Source organism: Pantherophis guttatus, chromosome 18, assembly GCF_059756535.1.
Source record: "Pantherophis guttatus breed Tessera chromosome 18, ASM5975653v1, whole genome shotgun sequence".
NCBI lineage: Eukaryota > Metazoa > Chordata > Lepidosauria > Squamata > Colubridae > Pantherophis > Pantherophis guttatus.
Window position 1 is genome coordinate 8,210,001 of NC_142080.1, and position 18,115 is coordinate 8,228,115.

An 18,115-nucleotide genomic window follows, 5' to 3' on the forward strand; every position below is an offset into this window, starting at 1 on the left:
GTCTTCCACCTTTTTCCTCCAATTTTTCTTTTCCTCCTCCCAATGTAGACACATCACGGGATCTGAACCCCTTGGCTGAGGAGGAGGAAGATCCCTCTGGCCGTTCTCCATCGCCTTCCAAGGCATGTCGCAAGGAAGGTAAATTAAAAACAAGTGGGGAGGAGGTGAATGAATTAAAATGGATGAAAAAGTGCCACTGTTCTCAGCCTATGCCACTTCTGACCTTTGCCCCTTCTCGCAGCCGTGGCCGCGGTCCTGGAGCCAGCCCTGGAGAGCCACGGAAACGTCTCCAGAGGTTCCCCGCATCCCGAGCCGAAAGCTGCTTCTGTTGCTCCTGACACGCTCGTGTTTGACGTAAGTGGTGAGGAGTGTAAAACCGGGAATGCGAGGCTCAGCGGGGCGAACGGTTCCCGTACGGCACCAAATGGCAACCCAGGAGGGACGGGGACCAGGAACGGCATGCCGGGCACTTCATCATCGGTGCAGGCGGGGGCTGAAGAGGAGCACGAAAGCACGGGGCCAGCGTCACTTAGTGCAATCGACACAAGGTGAGGACCCCTTCTTTCGAGAGTGGGTTTTGCGATGCCGAAGCTGGAATCTCATCGCAGGGATGAGAGGCAGAGGGGTGCGGCAGGCTCAATGGCACGCCAGGGGTTATCCAGTGGGTCTCGTTGGGGGAGGCCAGCCCACACCTTGGATCTCCTGCTTCTGTTTATCCCACAGATGGTGGCAGGACTTGGAAGGTCATTGGTCAAGGACGGTCTTTTTAATTTTGGCCGTTTTACAAGCACAAAGCAGGGCAGCAGCTGCCCACTTTGGCTTCTGCTTTCTTTAGCTGGGGGGGGCGGGGAACGGAGGGGGGGGGAAGCAGGCGAGATGGAGGAGGTTTACTGGATGTAATTTCCACCCCACCCCCTCCTCGCCTCACCCCACCCCCACTCATCCCTGCCTTGGAAGAGTTGAGTCGGTTCCACCAAGAATGGAAAGGAGAAGTTGGCAGGCAGAAGGAATGGGAAGTGAGAACACGGGGGGGGGAGGGGGGAGGAAGGGGAGGGGGGTGTTTTGCAGTTCGGAAGGACAGGGGAGGTGGAGCAAGGATGGCGTCTCGGAGTCACTGCCTTGGCTTGCCTGCCCTTGAGCTTCGTTCAACCTTAAAAAGAACATCGAGAGAGGGCAATAAATGTTCCTTTTGATATTTTCCTGGTTTAGGATCTTGAACTGGAGACTCCGTTCCTCCCTGCCTCATCCTTTTTTTCCATCTTTCTCTTTCTTTCTTTCTTTCTTTCTTTCTTTCTTTCTTTCTTTCTTTCTTTCTTTCTTTCTTTCTTTCCTTCCTTCCTTCCTTCCTTCCTTCCTTCCTTCCTTCCTTCCTTCCTTCCTTCCTTCCTATCATCATTATCTAACCATCCATCCATCCATATCTATCTATCTATCTATCTATCTATCTATCTATCTATCTATCTATCTATCTATCTATCTATCTATCTAATCTATCTTTCCTTCCTTCCTTCCTTCCTTCTTTTCTACCTATCTCATATCTATCTATCTCTTATCTATCTATCCTTCCTTTTCTACCTAACTCATATCTATCTATCTTCCCTTCCTTTCTTTCTTCCTTCTTTTCTATCTATCTCATATCTATATCTATCTATCCTTCCTTCTTTTCTCCTATCTATCGATCTATCTATTGATCTATCTATCTATCGATCTATCTATCCTTCCTTCCTCCCTTCTTTTCTATCTATCTCATATCTATCTACCTACCTACCTATCTATCTAATCTATCCATCCTTCCTTCCTTCTTTTTTACATCTATCTATCTATCTATCTATCTATCTATCTATCTATCTATCTATCTATCTATCTATCTATCATCATCATCATTAGCCATCCATCCATCTCTATCTATCTATCTCTCTATCTCTTTCTCTCTCTCTATCATTATCCATATCTATCTATCTATCTATTTCTTTCTTTCTTTCTTTCTTTCTTTCTTTCTTTCTTTCTTTCTTTCTTTCTTTCTTTCTTTCTTTCTTTCTTTCTTTCTTTCTTTCTTTCTTTCTTTCTTTCTTTCTTTCTTTCTTTCTTTCTTTCCATCTGTCATTCTTTCCTTGTTATGTCTAGTCTAATGAAAAAAAGGACTGGGGGTGACCTGATTGTAGTCTTCCAATATTTGAGGGGCTGCCCCAAAGAAGAAGAGGGGGTCAACCTCTTCTCCAAAGCCCCTGAAGGCAAGACAAGAAACAACGGATGGAAGCTAACCAAGGAGAGAAACAACCTAGAACTAAGGAGAAATTTTTTGACAGTGAGAACAATTAGCCAGTGGGACAACTTGCCTCCAGAAGTTGTGGGTGCTCCAACACTGGAGGCTTTTAAGAAGAGACTGGACAGCCGTTTCTCTGGAATGGTGTAGGGTTGAGCAGGGGGTTGAGCTAGAAGGCCTCGTGAGGTCCCTTCCTACTCTTGTTATTCTGTTATCACCAATTCTCCCTTCCCATCCCTCTTCTCCCCTTCCCTTCCTTCTCACTCTTCTACTTTTCTGTTTTTCCTTCCTTCCCAGTAATATAATTTTTAGGGAGGTTTCTTTGTTAAGCAGATGTCCCAGATGTTTTAAGCACCTCGAGGCTTCACGTTTTGCCTAATTTCATCCAAAAACCTAGCCCGGAATTTATCCACGAGCATAGGACAAATGAACTGACTCCCTTTTGCTTATATTTGCCTCTGAGTGTTGAAGAGTTGCATATAGCTGTCATTAATAATAACCATTAGAATCATAGAATCCAAGGGCTGGAAGGGATCTCAGAGGTCGTCTAGTCCAACCCCCTGCTCATGGCAGCCATTTTATGCCATCCATTTTGCTCCCATTCAGTCAGGCCCAATTCTCGGAGACGGCCTGAACAAATCCCCACAATTTTGGGGGGGGGGGCAAGGATTTTTGGAAGTGGTTTGCCATTGCCTCTTTTTTAGGGCTGAAAGAGAGTGGCTGGCCCAAGGCCATCCTGCTGGGATTGTGCCCAAGGTGGGATTAGAACTCAGGATCTCCTGCTTTCTATCCTGATGTCTTCCTCACTAGTTATCATATCATCCATCCATCCATTAACTGGATTTTTAAAACTGGCCCAATTCAAAGTATGTGACTCTTGATGATGTACAGCAACAAAAGAAACAATAAAATAAAAAGGGGCATATATTTTATGCAATATATAAATGTAACAGATATTGTTATATGATTGGGGCAATCAAACCCCCCTGGTAAAAAAAACAACCTAGTTATTTTCCTCTTTTTAATGAAGAAACAGAAAAGAAAAAAACATCACAGAATTTGAAACAAAATAAACCAGGGGTAAAATGAAAAGGAGGGGGAAAAGAGAAAAAGTTCAGGTTTCCTATAGCACAGATAGTCCTCGACTTGCAACGATTCGTTTAGTGACAGTTCAAAGTTACAACGGCACTGGAAAAGGGGACTTATGACCGTTTTTCACACTTATGACCGTTGCAGCATCCCCGTGGACACGTGATCAAAATTCAAACATTTGGCAATTGATTCATATTTATGACGGTTGCAGAGTCCCGGGGAGGGTGTCACGTGATCCGCTTTTGCGACGTTCTGAGAAGCCAAGTCAATGGGGGAGCCAGATTCACTTAACGCCCGTGTTATTAATTTAACACCTGCAGTGACTCACTTAACAATCATGGCAAGAAAAAGTCATAAAATGGAGCAAAACTTCTTTAACCAAATGTTTCACTTAACAACAGAGATTTTGGCCTCAATTTTGGTCGTAAATTGAGGACTACCTATAGTCCTTGAGATTGGGACTGTAATGGAACCCGCCCATCGTGGTCATAAAGCAAGTCACCCAATTTTAGGGCCTTTTTTGCATCAGTCGTAAAAGTAACGCCATGGTCATTAAGCAAATTCATTGCCCGTTTTGCCAAAAAATCAAAAGTAACTACCAGTTTTGGAGTCAAAACGTAATAAAACACAAGTTGTGTGACCCACGGTCATAAGTCATTGCAAACGGTCGTAAGTCCAGTCCGATGGCCATAGGGTCACGTGAATGTGGGGTGTCACCATCAGAACTTCAGAAAAAAAGTTGTGAGTGCCACTAGGGAGATCAGTTGTAACTTCAAAAAGTCACTAAGTGACCTGTCGTAAATCGAGGACTACCTTGCCTTGGTCAGGTGGAAGAATTTCTCTTTGGACTGCCTCTAGGAAAAGCAGAATTTGGGAATAAAAGCCCCCATTTTAATTAAACACCATTCTGGGGACTGAGACTCTCTCTCCTGTCCTTCCAATCCCGTGAAAATTAAGTTCTTTAATGTTTTGTCCGCTACAGGAGCCAGCCTGCCGTTGGGGGACCCCAAATTCAGAATCTCTCTCTTTTTTTCCCCCCCCATCCTCCAGGCCGACTGATATCTGGAAACCCAGGGAGGACCGCTCTGTTTCTCCGCCCCCCAGGAGAAAAAGCACGCCAAAGGAATCTGTTAAAAGACTCCTTTCGCCGTCGTTTACATCCAAGGATGCACCTGTGCGGAAACGCAAACTGGGGAAGGCGACGGGGTCCTCGGATCCCCCAACGCCTGCTGTGGAGACCCTCGCAATTTTGGAAGATAACCTCGTTCCTCTTCCCACACCTGTTATCCTGGATAACCCACCTCTGGAAAAACCCGGATACGAGAGTCTCAACGAAGCGGCTCCTTTGCCGTCCCCATCCGGAAACCCCATGGTGATGTATTTTATGGAGGACGCAGCCCTCGCCCAACATGATCCTGTTGTTCTCAACCGCGGACCGGATTCCCGAGGATTGTCTTCGGACGCCGCGTACCTGGCGCTGTCTCCTTCTCTTGGGGGTCCCTCGCTGGCGCCATGGGATTTTCGGCCAGAGACGGCTGGCGAAGTGCAGGATGGCGCGGAAGAAGGAACAGCGTTGACTGCCGTTCTAGAAACCTCAAGCGACAGCGTTCCCTCGGAACTGGTGGAAGACACAGAGACGGTCACGGAGAAAGATGAGCTGGCCCAAAACAGGTTGGGGGGCAGTGAGGCAGGGGCTTCGGAGTTACCAGCTGAGAAGGAAGAGGAGGAGGAGGAGGAGGAGGAGAAGAAGAAGGGTGAGGCTGAAAGGCAGGAGAATCGGAGAGGAGACGAACACTTCGCGCCTGCCGTAGAAACCCTTCCTGGAGAAGAGGCGCACCGGATCCTGGATGAGGCAGACCGGAGCTCCCCGAGAGTTGACGTCCTTCAGGGCAAACTTTCTCCTACGTCTTCGTCTTCCCAGGACGGACAACTGGTGATGGAGGACGAGGAAAGCAGGCCCGGATCAGAGGTTCTCTCTTCGCCGTTGATGATGGGTAGGGAAGACATGGCCGGGGAGTCCCTGTGGGACGTACCCCATTGCCCTTCTTCTACTATGCCCAATCTGGAGGAAGGTAAGAGGAAGGACCTGGGAGTTGTAGAGGGGGCACCCCAAAGCCCTCTAGAAGAGCCAAAGCGCCCGAGGTTGGAAAGTGAGGACGAGGGAACCGAGGAGAAGAGGGACGCAGAAGGAAGCGGAGTCTCCGGACAGGCTTCGGAGCAGACGGCTGAAACAGAGTGTACCATGACCGAGGAAGGAAAGGATGGAGGCCAAGATGATGGCTGCAAGAAACTTTCAGAAGAAACCCTGGAAGATGCTATGCTGGAGGAACCCAACGCCCATCTGAATGGGAGCCCGGAGACTTTGGGCCAAACATGGCCGGACAGTCCAGAGGCTTGTGGCTTAGGGTCATCTTGGAGTGGCGATCCTGCACAGTCTTCCCAGAATGTCCCCCCCAGCCAAAGTCTGCCAGACCACAAAGAAGAAAGCCTAGAGAGTCCTTTAGAAGGTTTGACCCAGAGACCCACGGAGACAGAAGTGCTTGCGCCCCGCGCCGCCAGCCCGCCTGTATCTCAGGATTCTGCCCTGCCTGCCCCAGGTCCCTGTAGGAGTGCTGGGCCCTGCCAGGAAGCCCCGGTGCTGAGCCCCGTGTCCTGTGGCACAGCCCCCCATGTGGGACCCGAAGGGAAAGATCAGGTATAGCCGGCCGTGGTCTGTCCCCTTCTTTTCCTTGCTGGCTGCTTCTCTTGAGCCCGCTCAACCTTGGTTGGGTGGATGGTGGCTTCTGCCTGGCACAGCGGCGATGCTGGGGGTGCCTCCGGTGGCACAAGGAGGGGAGGGAGGGCAGCGGGTGGGTGGTGCGAGAAAGGGCAGAGACCCCAAAATGTCTTTCTTTGATGCAGGGGTGGGCTTCAAAAATTTTAGCCAGGGGTTCTCTGCCCGGTTGCTGGGTGGGCGTGGCCATGGTGGGCGTGGCCTAGTCGGCCTCCTGCACCACGGTGAGGGAGGAGGCGTTTTTGCCCTCCCCAGGCTCCAGAGGCTTTCCTCGAGCCTCTGGGAAGGCGAAAATGGCCTCCCCAGGCTCCGGAGGCTTTCCTCGAGCCTCTGAGAGGGTGAAAATGGCCTCCCCAGGCTCCAGAGGCTTTCCTCGAGCCTCTGAGAGGGCGAAAATGGCCTCCCCAGGCTCCGGAGGCTTTCCTCGAGCCTCTGAGAGGGCGAAAATGGCCTCCCCAGGCTCCGGAGGTGGGAAACAGGCCCATTTCCAGCCTTCCCGAACTTCCGGTAGGCCTTCCCGAACTTCCGGTAGGGGCTGAGTGGGGTGGGATGGGTGGGGCCAGCCAGGAGTGGTGCTTGGGGGTTCTCTGAACTTCATAGAATCTTAGCTAGAGGTTCTCCCGAACCCCTGCGAACCCCCATCAGCCCATCCCTGCTTTGATGGCTTCCTATCAGTAGGACGCCGAGTGGCGTCCAGCTACTTCAAGCATGGAAATTTTGGGTCTGGCATTATTTTTATAGGCAGCATTGCGAGTAGTCCTTGATTCATGACCGTTTGTTGAACAAAGGTTTGAAGCTGCAAAAAAGTGATTTATGACCTGTCCTCGATGTTACAACCATAGTATTTTGCCCGTGGTCACAATTTAGGACCTGGGCAGCTGCCCTGCATATTTTAAGATAGTGGCAGCGTTTTCTGCGGTTATAACGCGATCGCCTCTGCTGGTTTCTGACAAAGTTGGATTCGCTTAGTGACCCCCATGATTCACTTAACAACCGTGCCTTTCACAGAACGACTGCCGTCAAAGCGGTTGGAAAATTGGATAATGACTCACTTAACGACCGCATTTATTTTAGTTTAAATTCTGTTCTTGATTGTGGTTATAAGTTGAGGGCTACATATTTGGGTGTTTTATAAGTTACAGCTGGGTAGGGCGAAATACATCTAGTCCTCGCCTTACGACCACAGTTGAGCCCAAAAAAATTACGTTGCTAAGTGAAGATGTTTGTTAAGTGAATTTTGGCCCGTTTTATGACCTTTCTTGCCTCCATTGTTAAGTGAATCCTGGCAGTTGTTAAGTGAGTCACATGGTTGCGAAGTGAATCCGGCTTCCCCCATTGACTTGGCTTATCAGAAGGTCGCAAAAGGGGATCCTGTGTCTGCGATCGTCATAAATACGAGTCAGTGGCCAAGCGTCTGAATTTTGATCCCGTGACCGGGGTGGGGGGACACACACACCCACACACCACAATGGTCGTAAATGAGAAGAACATTCATAAGTCGCTATTTTCAGTCCCCCGTTGTAACTTCGGTCACTAAACATACGGTCGTAAGTCGAGGACTACCTGTACTTCATTTTTTTTAAAAAAATGCCATCCCTCGGCAGCGTTAGGAATTTTGCTCCCTGAGCTCACAAATCCTCTTTTAATTTTGGCTTTTCTTCCTCTCAGGCCGAGTCGCTCAGCAGCCCCACCCTGGTGAACTCCAGCCATTGCCTGCTACAGTGGTGCCAGGAAGTGACGGCCGGCCATCGGGGGGTCCGTGTGACCAATTTCACCACGTCCTGGCGCAACGGTCTGGCTTTCTGTGCCATTCTGCACCACTTCCATCCGGAACAGATGTGAGTTGTGGCGAGAAAACCAACTTTTTATCAAACCGAGATGCTGATCTGCAATCACTATTAGATTTCAGGTAGTCCTCGGCGTATGGCTACAATTAAGCCCCAGATTTCTGTGGCTAAGCGAGGCATTTGTTCAGTGAGTTTTGCCCTGTTTTACAACCTTTCTTGCCTTGGTTGTTAAGTGAATCACTGCTGTTGATAAATTAGAAACCCGGTTGTTAAGTGAATCATTTCAGTTGATAAGTTAGAAACCCAGTTGTTAAGTGAATCACTTCAGTTGGTAAGTTAGAAACCTGGCTGTTAAGTGAATCACTTCCGTTGATAAGTTAAAAACCCAATTGTTAAGTGAATCACTTAAGCTGATAAATTAGAAACCCGGTTGTTAAGTGAATCACTTCCATTGATAAGTCAGAAACCCAGTTGTTAAGTGAATCACTTCAATTGGTAAGTTAGAAACCTGGTTGTTAAGTGAATCACTTCCGTGGATAACTTAGAAACCCGGTTGTTAAGTGAATCCGTTTCCCCATCATCTTTGCTGGTCAGAAGGTCGCAAAAGGGGATCACATGACCATGGGACACTACAGCCGTCGTAAATATGAGTCAGAGGCCAAGGGTCTGAATTCTGATCACATGACCGTGGGGGATGCGGCAATGGTCGTGTGAAAAACCGTCCTAAGTCGCTTTTTTCAGTGCCGTTATAACTTTGAACGGTCACTAAACAAACTGTTATAAGTTGGAACTGCCTGTATTTTCCTCTTCCAGCACCCTCTAGCCAATAGAAATGAATGATTTGAGGATATTTACAACAATATTCACATTTTTTCCCCTCTTTCCTTTTCAGCAACTACGAAGCTCTGGATCCCCTTGACATCAAAGAGAACAATAAACTGGTGAGTCGGCTTTCGAACTCGCTACACCACCTTGTCAGGCGGTTGCGAAAGACGCTGGTTCCTCCCTGAGTTTTTCCAGTGGCCAAAAATCACTCCCCTTTCCCAGAATTGTTCTCGGAAAGGGAAAATCTAGATGAGAAACGAAGAAGTGAGCAATCCAGATTTTTGGGGAAAATGGGCAGTTTCTCCCTCTTTGTCAGCCTCAGTCCTTCCACTTGTAAAATGGGCAAAATTTCAAGATGATCTCGCAGACAGAAGAATCTTAGCAGTTGCTAAGGAAGAGCAGATAACATCAAATAACATTGACATGAATAGGAATAGGAATAGGAATAGGAATAGGAATAGGAATAGGAATAAGATTAGGAATAGGAGTAGAATAGAATAGAATAGAATAGAATAGAATAGAATAGAATAGAATAGAATAGAATAGAATAGAATAGAATAATGGAATGGAATGGAATGGAATGGAATGGAATGGAACTAGACTAGACTAGACTAGACTAGACTAGACTAGACTAGACTAGACTAGACTAGACTAGACTAGACTAGAACAGAACAGAACAGAACAGAACAGAACAGAACAGAACAGAACAGAACAGGAATAGAACAGAACAGGACAGCACAGGACAGGACAGGACAGGACTAGAATAGGAATAGGAATAGGAATAGGAATAGGAATAACCATTCACCACTTCAGACAACTGGTTATCTCATTCATTAAGAGTCTCTTGGCAGTGAGAGGGGTGCCATATTAATTTAATAAAAAATAAATAAAATGAAATAATATATAATACAGGTAATCCTCATCTTGCAGCAGTTCATTTAGTGACAGTTCAAAGTTACAACCAGTAGCGACCATTTTTCACACTTAAAAACCCCCTGGTCACGTCATCAAAATTCAGAGGCTTGGCAGCTGACTCATATTTATGACGGTGGCAGTGACCCGGGGTCACATGATGATTCACCTTTTTGCAACCCTGTGACTGGCAAAGTCAATGGGGGAAGCCAGATTCACTTAACAACGGTCGCTAAGTAACTTAACGACGGCAGCGATTCGCTGAACAACCAAGTGGCAAGAAAGGTCTTAAAATGGGGCAGGATTCACAAATGTCTCACTTAGCGATGGAAATGTTGGGCTCAATTGCGGTCGTAAGTCGAGGACTAGCTGTATTTTCCTGCTTGGAAAGAGGCCATCGGTTCTGAACGTCTTTTTTTTTTTTCTCCTTCTCTTTTTAGGCCTTTGACGGCTTTGCCACGCTGGGCATCTCCCGGTTAATGGACCCGGCGGATATGGTCTTTTTGACGGTGCCCGATCGGTTGATCGTGATGACGTACCTTTGCCAGATCCGGGCATTTTTTACTGGACAGGAACTCAACGTGGTACAGTTTGCCAGCCACAATAGCGAGACTACTTACAAAGTGGGCAAATTCGACACAGATTCCTCGGGATCGGTCGATCCGGCTGTGTTTTACTCCCAACATCTGCAAAGTAACGCGGAGAAGCCAGGGAAGATTCTAGAAGCCAAGGGGGATTCTGGGAAAGCAGCAAAATTGGAGGAGAAGCAGAGAGGAGAAGCGGACTCTGCTGTCCCGGAGGATTCTGGGCGGCCTGAAGGGGCAAACGAGGCAAAGGATTCTGGGAATGAAGCCGTCGCGGAGACCGTCCCCCGCAAGGAGACCGAGGGGCAGCCGGGCGCGAAGCCAAATGGCTCAGGAGCGATCGGCAGCGTCACCTCCGTAGGGCCAGAAGTCAAAAATGGGGTGGCCCCTGAAGAAAATAAAACAACATTTCTTGGTCCTGTGGATTATAAACCCCACGAGAACATGGCAGACGAGATCACCCCAAATTCACAGCGTCTTCTCGCGGAAATCTCCAAACCCGACAGATTGATCAACGGTGCCCCTTCACCTTTCGAACGGGAGGATTCTGGGGGCGAAACCCCAAGGCATGATGGGAAAGGACTGGCCAACGGCTCCTCGGGTGTCTCCAACCAGGACCCGGGGGAATCTGGGAAATGCGAGGCGGACACGGAGAAGATCGGTAAGAACGAGAAGATGGTTGCACCTCCCCGGCTCAAACGGCTCACCTCCCGGGGCAGCGTGGAGCGTCCCGTCCAGCACGCCCCCTTGGCGGGCACCGCAGGCCCCATAGCGCCACCCCGGTCCCACTCCATCAAATCCGCCTTTGCTCACATGCGCGACGCAGACCTGGTGAAGAAGCGACGGTCACGGTTGAAGAGTGAGTCCCTCTCGGTGGATGAGACGGAAGGGGGTGGACAGGTGGAGGAATCCAACCCGCGACGGACGGCGGTGAGTGATGCCCGGAGGGCGGTTTGGGAGAAAAGTTGAGTTGAGCTCACTGAGTTAATGCATTGTTGATTTTTTTGTTTGTTCAAGTACTCCTCGACTTACGACCACAATCGCGCCCAAACTTTTCATTGCTAAGCAAGACAGTAGTTAAATAAGTATTGCCCCGTTTTATGACCTTCCTCGCCAGAGTTGTTAAGTGAGTCACTGCCGTTGTGAGGTTAGTAGAGGCAGTCCTCGACGTACAGCCACACAATTGAGCCCAAAATTTACATCGCTAAGTGAGAAATTTGTCCATTTACCCCACGAAATGACTCTTTCTTGCCACGGTTGTTAAGTGAATCACTGCAGCTCTTAAATTAGTAACCCAGTTGCTAAGTGAATCTGGTTTGCCTCTTGGCTTTGCTTATCAGAAGGTCACAAAAGGGGATCTGGTGACTGTCATAAATATGAGTCAGTCGCCAAGCACGTGAATGTGGCAATGCTGCAACGGTTGTAAGTGTGAATAACGGTCCAAAAGTCCCTTTTTTTCCCAGTGCCATTGCAACTTTGAACAGTCACTAAACGAATGGTTATAAGTGGAGGACTACCTCTGTGGTTTGCTGGGATCGGTCGTAAGTGTGAATAATGGTCCAAAAGTCCCTTTTTTCCCCAGTGCCGTTGTAACTTTGAACGGTCACTAAACGAAGGGTTGTAAGTGGAGGACTACCTCTGTGGTTTGCTGGGATCGGTCGTAAGTGTGAATAACGGTCCAAAAGTCCCTTTTTTCCCCAGTGCCGTTGTAACTTTGAACGGTCACTAAACGAAGGGTTGTAAGTGGAGGACTACCTCTGTGGTTTGCTGGGATCGAATGCTCTCTGGGTTGAGAATCAATGCCTTCTAATTCTTCTTTATCCAGGACGATGTTTGCAACGAGGGGACGAAGGTCCGACAAACAAAACAACCAGGTGAGTTGGGGAGCTGGGTGTCTACAAGGGGTTGGAAATAAATATTGCTAAGGGCAAATAGCCTCAGGAAAAGGGGTTTGTGTTGTGAGATTCACAAGGGACACACCAGTAGCAGGATATGCTATTAAAAAAATGCCAAGTCTTAATTTTGGTTTCCTCCTTTTGTAGCTTCTCCCGTCGTTCCTTCCCCGGAGCAACCTCTGGACTCCGAATTGAAAAACAGCAACCACGAAGAGGAAATTCCAGTAAGTAGCTTAGGATAGAGGTCAGCAACCTGCGGCTCTGGAGCCGCATGTGGCTCTTTCACCCCTCTGCTGCGGCTCCCTATCGCTCAAAATATGTGTCACAACCGCCAATGTGCGACACATGCCGGCACAGGATTTATTGATCTTTTCAACCCCCGGTAGGCCAACCATAGATAAATCCAAGAAAAGAAAAGTTTCGGAAGAAAACAGAACATTTAATTCAACTACATATGCTAGTTTTGTAGTCAGGCACAGGAAGGGTTTTGTGGCTCCCGGTGTTTTCTTTTCTGTGGGAAACAGATCCAAATAGCTCTTTGAGTGTTTAAGATTGCAGACCCCTGGTTTAGGATGAGGGGAGAGTAGATGATTTCTTTTGGAGAGAGTAAGCCTTTGGCCTAGGGGTGAAAGTACGATGCTAGAAAATGAGGGATGTGAGTTCTAGTGCCGCCTTAGGCAGGGTAGACGGCTGGGCGACTTTGGGCCAATCACCAGGAGACAATGAGTTCTTGTCCCGTCTTAGGCATGAAAACTGGCTGGATGACTTTAGGTCAATCACCAGGAGACAGTGAGTTCAAGTTCCCCTTTAGGCATGAAAGCCAACTGAGTGACTTTGGGCCAATCACCAGGAGACAGTGAGTTCTAGTTCCGCTTTAGGCATGAAAGCTGGCTGGGTGGCTTTGGGCCAATCACCAGGAGAGGGTGAGTTCTAGTTTTGCTTTAGACATCAAAGCCAGCTGGGTGACTTTGGGATACCCACCAGGAGACTGGGAGTTCTAGTTCCGCTTTAGGCATGAAAGACGGCTGGGTGCCTTTGGGCCAATCAGCAGATGATGGTGAGTTCAAGTCCTGCTTCAGACCATAAAAGCCAGTGAGGTAACTCTAGACCAATCACCAGGAGGCTGTGAGTTCTAGTCCCATGAAAACCAGCTGGGTGACCAGGAAACTGAGTTCTAGTTCCACTTTAGGCATGAAAGACGGCTGGGTGATTTTGGGCCAATCAGCAAATGACGGAGAGTTCAAGTCCTGCCTCTGACCATAAAAACCAGTTGGGTAACTAGTCTTGGCCAATCACCAGGAGGCTGTGAGTTCTAGTTCTGCCTTAGCCATGAAAACCAGCTGGGTCCAGACTTTGCGTCAGTCCCTCTCTCTGACTCAGCCCAGCCTACCTCATAGGGCTGTTGTTGTTGTTACGGGGAAAACGAGAGGAATAAAATACGTTGGGTACATTCTCCATCTTGGGTTGTTCGTAAAAAATTATAAAGGCGACATATAAATAAATAATTTTTAAAAAAACACTTCTGCAAGATCTAAACATGGAGCCATAAGGTTGAGCTGCAAAAAAAATAAAAAAATAAAAATCCAGCTGTAAAATTAACTCCAGGAAGTTTGGTCAGGAAGGAAGTTGGCAGGCCAGCCCTTTTGTAAAACAGGAATTGTAAAACAAAGTGAATACAAACCTAACATCTGAGCTGCTTTGTTTTTGCTTTCTCATATCCAAAGTTCCTTTTTTTTTTTTTTTTTGCTATTAATTTGCAAGGCACCATATCTGATCACGTTCGATTAAAATTTAAAGATTTAAGATGTAGATGAATTTAATTTAAACTTTAAAAATGTAGCATGGCACTGAATTTACTTTCCGTTTAAAAAAAAAATTAAATTAAAATGAAACTGAACTGAAGTTTAAAAATCTAGCATTAAAACGAATTTAATTTCAAATGTAACATTGAAATGATTTTCGTGAATGACCTCAGTGATTTGCTTAAGTATCTTGGCCAGGGGTGAAATCCAGCAGGTTCTGGAGAACCGGTAGCGGAAATTTTTAGCAGTTTGGAGAACCGGCAAATACCACCTCTGGCTGGCCCCAGAGTGGGGAGGGAATGGGGATTTTGCAGTATCCTTCCCCTGGAGTGGGGTGGGAATAGGGATTTTGCAGTATCCTTTTCCCAGGAGTGGGAGGGAATGGGGATTTTGCAGTATCCTTCCCCTGGAGTGGGGTGGGAATGGAGATTTTGCAATATCCTTTCCCCAGGAGTGGGGAGGGAATGGGGATTTTGCAGTATCCTTCCCCTGCCATGCCCACCAAGCCACACCACACCCACCAAGCCACGTCCACAGAACCCATAGTAAAAAAATTTGGATTTCACCACTGATCTTGGCCAAAAAAGTTGAGCGTGCGTTGACTACCTCACTTATAGTAAAACAACCTCGCTTTAGCAACTGAAATTCTGGTCCCAAATGCCATCGTAAGACTTCCCGTGTACTTAGAGATCATTTAGTCCAACCCTCTGTGGTGCCCAGGCTGCAGTCACACAAATTCAAAATCTCAAAATTTCTTTTCTGGGTTTTACATAACATGTTCAAACACCAAATGAGAAATCTCCTTCCAGGCCAGGTCTTTCTGTAAAAGGTATTTGCAGAAATGGCAGCTTGGAAGCTCAAAATCCCTTCAGGTTCTTGAGAAATTCAGTTTTTTTCAAACCCGGAAAGTTTCTAGCCCTCGTGAGGTCTTGAGAACATGAGCTCCTGGCGAAGGGCATCTCATGATGCCCTCTCAAATCATGTGGGAATTGAGCAATTGTTGTTGACTTTCCTTCCTCTCTTTGTAGTCTCTGGGCTGAAGTGGAAAGAAGAACAAGGTTCTGTTTGTTGTGATCACGGGTTCAAATTTGGAGAGAATGAGCTTTTTTCCCCCTTCTGGGCAGAAGCTGAGATGCCCAGGAAGACTGTCTGTTTTAACAGGACAGGAAACGATTTCATTTCACAACCGAATTGCAAGAACTCTGCGTGACCCCAGCCCATGAAAAGTCATTCCCAATTCCCATGGATAATTTCTCCAGATTAGGAATAAATATATATATACAGTATATATGTATAAAGTGTTGGTTAGGATTTTAGCCAGAGTTTCAAAAGACCTTACAAAGTGTTTTGTTGGGATTTTGGAGAATTTTAAACTGGGATTTTAGCCAGGATTTTAAGTATTTCAACTAACAGACTTTTAATGACGCGGGAAAACACCCGAGATTTTAACGTTTTACACACACATATATATGTGTGTGTGTGTGTATATATATATATGGAAAAAAAGAAAGAATTCTGCTTGTCACATCGCCAAAATGAGGCAATGCAAATGACAGATGTTTTTCTTTCCTTTTTTAAAAAGAAAAAGTCTTTTAGGCATGACCCTGAGGACTAGAATCTTAATTTTAAATAAAATATTTAAAATATAAGCAAAAAAAGAAAGAATTCTGCTTGTCACATTGACAAAATGAGGCAATGCAAATGACAGATTTTTTCTTTCTTTTTAAAAAAAAGTCTTTTAGTCATTACCCTGAGGACTAGAATCTCCATTTTAAATAAAATATTTAAAATATAAGCAAAAAAAAGAAAGAATTCTGCTTGTCACATTGACAAAACGAGGCAATGCAAATGACAGATTTTTTTCTTTCTTTTTTAAAAAAGTCTTTTAGTCATTACCCTGAGGACTAGAATCTTCATTTTAAATAAAATATAAGCAAAAAAAAAGAAAGAATTCTGCTTGTCACATTTGCAAAACGAGGCAATGCAAACGACATAATTTTTTCTTTCTTTTTTAAAAAAAGTCTTTTAGTCATTACCCTGAGGACTAGAATCTTCATTTTAAATAAAATATTTAAAATATAAAGAAAAAAAGAAAGACTCTGCTTGTCACATTGGCAAAATGAGGCAATGCAAATGACAGATGTTTTTCTTTCTTTTTTCTTACAAAAAAGTTTTTTAGTCATTACCCTGAGGACTAGAATCTTCATTTTTAAAATAAGGAGCCACATGTGAAGTTAGCCTTTCTTCTGACCCATATTTAAAAGGAAGATTTTTTTTTCCCCAGAATGAAAGGGGTTTTTTGTGTGAAAAAAAGTTGGCCCAATACAGTTTCCCAAGGACCTCAAACTTCAGATGCTTTAGTGAACCTGGGTACTGAACTAAACCGGTTTTCTATGGGCATCTTTGAAACAGCCTGTGTGTGAGGCTGCTTTGAAGCAGGGGTGAAATGCTACCGGTTTGCACCAGTTTGGGCAAACCGGTAGCAGTAGTGGCGCGAAGCTCTGTCCACCCACCTACCCGGACTTCATTACTGCCTGGTTTTAACCAGGAAGTAACCTGTTTTTGACCCTCTGTACATGCGCAGAAGGCTTTGTGCATGCGCAGAGGGTCCAAAATCGCATCTGACACGCTCGAGCACGCTTCCGAACCGGTAGGGAAGGTAAGTAGATTTCACCCCTGCTTTGAAGTGTTTTTGTAGAAAAGAAATCACTTGGGAATTGGATGGACCTAAACGGCCTTCCACTTAGCCCATCCAGTGGTTGTAAGTCGAGGACTACCTTCTGTGCCTTCCGTTGTTTGATTGTAGAAATTTCAAGACACCAGCCAGTACGTGGTCGCCGAACTGCGGGCGCTGGAGAACGAACAGAAGCAGATTGACGGACGGGCAGCGGTGGTGGAGAAGGAACTGCGGGCTCTGATGCAAACAGGTAGGGCAAAAGAAGCAGCAGCAGCAGCAGCTGGCAAATTTTGCCAGGTGTGCCACTGGCTGTTGTGGCCTGTCGGCTACTGGCCCCTCCAGCAGCCGAATCAGAGGAGGAGGAGGAGGAGGAGGCGTGGGAGTTGGGATCAACATCAAGCAGTGGTGAAATCTGAATCTGTTTACTATCGGTTCGCTGGCTGCACATGCACAGTGCCCACCATGCACCAAATACAAGGTGCATCCGTGTGCAGTGCATGCCAAAAGGAGGCATGGGGTAAGTAAAACAGCGCACTGGTGGGGTGTGATCAGCTGTGACGCGCAATCGTCAGTCTTTTTTTTTACCTTTTAAAAGCATTTTTACAACCTATTCGCCCGAACCGCTAGTAAAAAAATTCCTAAAAAGTTTTTTAAAAAAAGTTCCAACGATCATCTGAGCAACCCATAATCTTCAGATTTTTTTTTTTTTTGCTTTTTAAAGCATTTTTAACTAAAAAATGCTAAAAAGGTTTTTTAAAAACTCAGCTGATCGTCGGCCCTTTTTTTCCTACATTTTTTTACTACTGGTTTGGCAAACCAGTATCCTTTTTTACTACCGGTTCGGGAGAACCAGACCGAACCGGGAGCATTTCACCCCTGACATCAAGGCAACCTGGGAGCTCTGAGGGGGAAGAGGAAATGGAGCTGTCAGAGAGAGAGAGAGAGAGAGAGAGAGAGAGAGAGAGAGAGAGAGAGAGAGAGAGAGAGAGAGAGAGAGAGGGGTGGAGTCTGGGCCATCCGTCAGCCCTCAGATGGAGAGGCAACAGCCCCCAGGTCTGGAGGTGGCTGATGAAGAGGAGGAGGAACAGCTGGGCCCAGTGCCTGATCTGCAGAAGGCAGAGGAGAGGAGAGCAGTGGAAATCTATGGGCCGGTCCTTGGGACGGAAGAGCCACCGCTGCTAGCAAAGCCCCGCCCTAACTCTGGGGATCAAAGGCAGGGGCCGGTGAGAGAGAAACTTTTTGCCAGGGCTGCCGGCACTCCTAATAAAGGAATCATTGCTTCACCTACAGAAGGTTTCTCATTTTTGGGGAGCTGTGTCAGAACACTGGCTGATCATTGGGTGCCATCCCAAAACATTAGGAGCACCAATTTGGAGACCGCCATTGGCATTGACAAATTCACCGTCGGTCAATTGCCAAAGGCAATTGATTCGGAACAGCTTACACCAGGGATCTCCCCCCCCCCCCGAAAAAAAAGTGGGGAGCAGAGAAAACTATCGAGGTAG

General features: G+C 46.8%; 1 protein-coding gene across 3 annotated transcripts in view; it reads left to right on the plus strand.

Annotated features, from left to right (window-relative positions):
• Window positions 1-18,115, plus strand: part of EHBP1L1 (EH domain binding protein 1 like 1) — a 47,093-nt gene that overhangs the window by 18,331 nt on the left and 10,647 nt on the right. For 2 of the 3 annotated variants that reach the window (XM_034424371.3, XM_034424370.3), the window contains 9 exons: window positions 49-138; window positions 242-548; window positions 4,406-6,050; window positions 7,797-7,966; window positions 8,808-8,856; window positions 10,093-11,166; window positions 12,062-12,110; window positions 12,279-12,355; window positions 16,740-16,860. In XM_034424371.3, the coding sequence (XP_034280262.2) occupies window positions 49-138; window positions 242-548; window positions 4,406-6,050; window positions 7,797-7,966; window positions 8,808-8,856; window positions 10,093-11,166; window positions 12,062-12,110; window positions 12,279-12,355; window positions 16,740-16,860 (3,582 nt within the window). The remainder of the gene's footprint in view (window positions 1-48; window positions 139-241; window positions 549-4,405; window positions 6,051-7,796; window positions 7,967-8,807; window positions 8,857-10,092; window positions 11,167-12,061; window positions 12,111-12,278; window positions 12,356-16,739; window positions 16,861-18,115) is intronic. The other variant, XM_087880961.1, reaches the window with a different exon arrangement.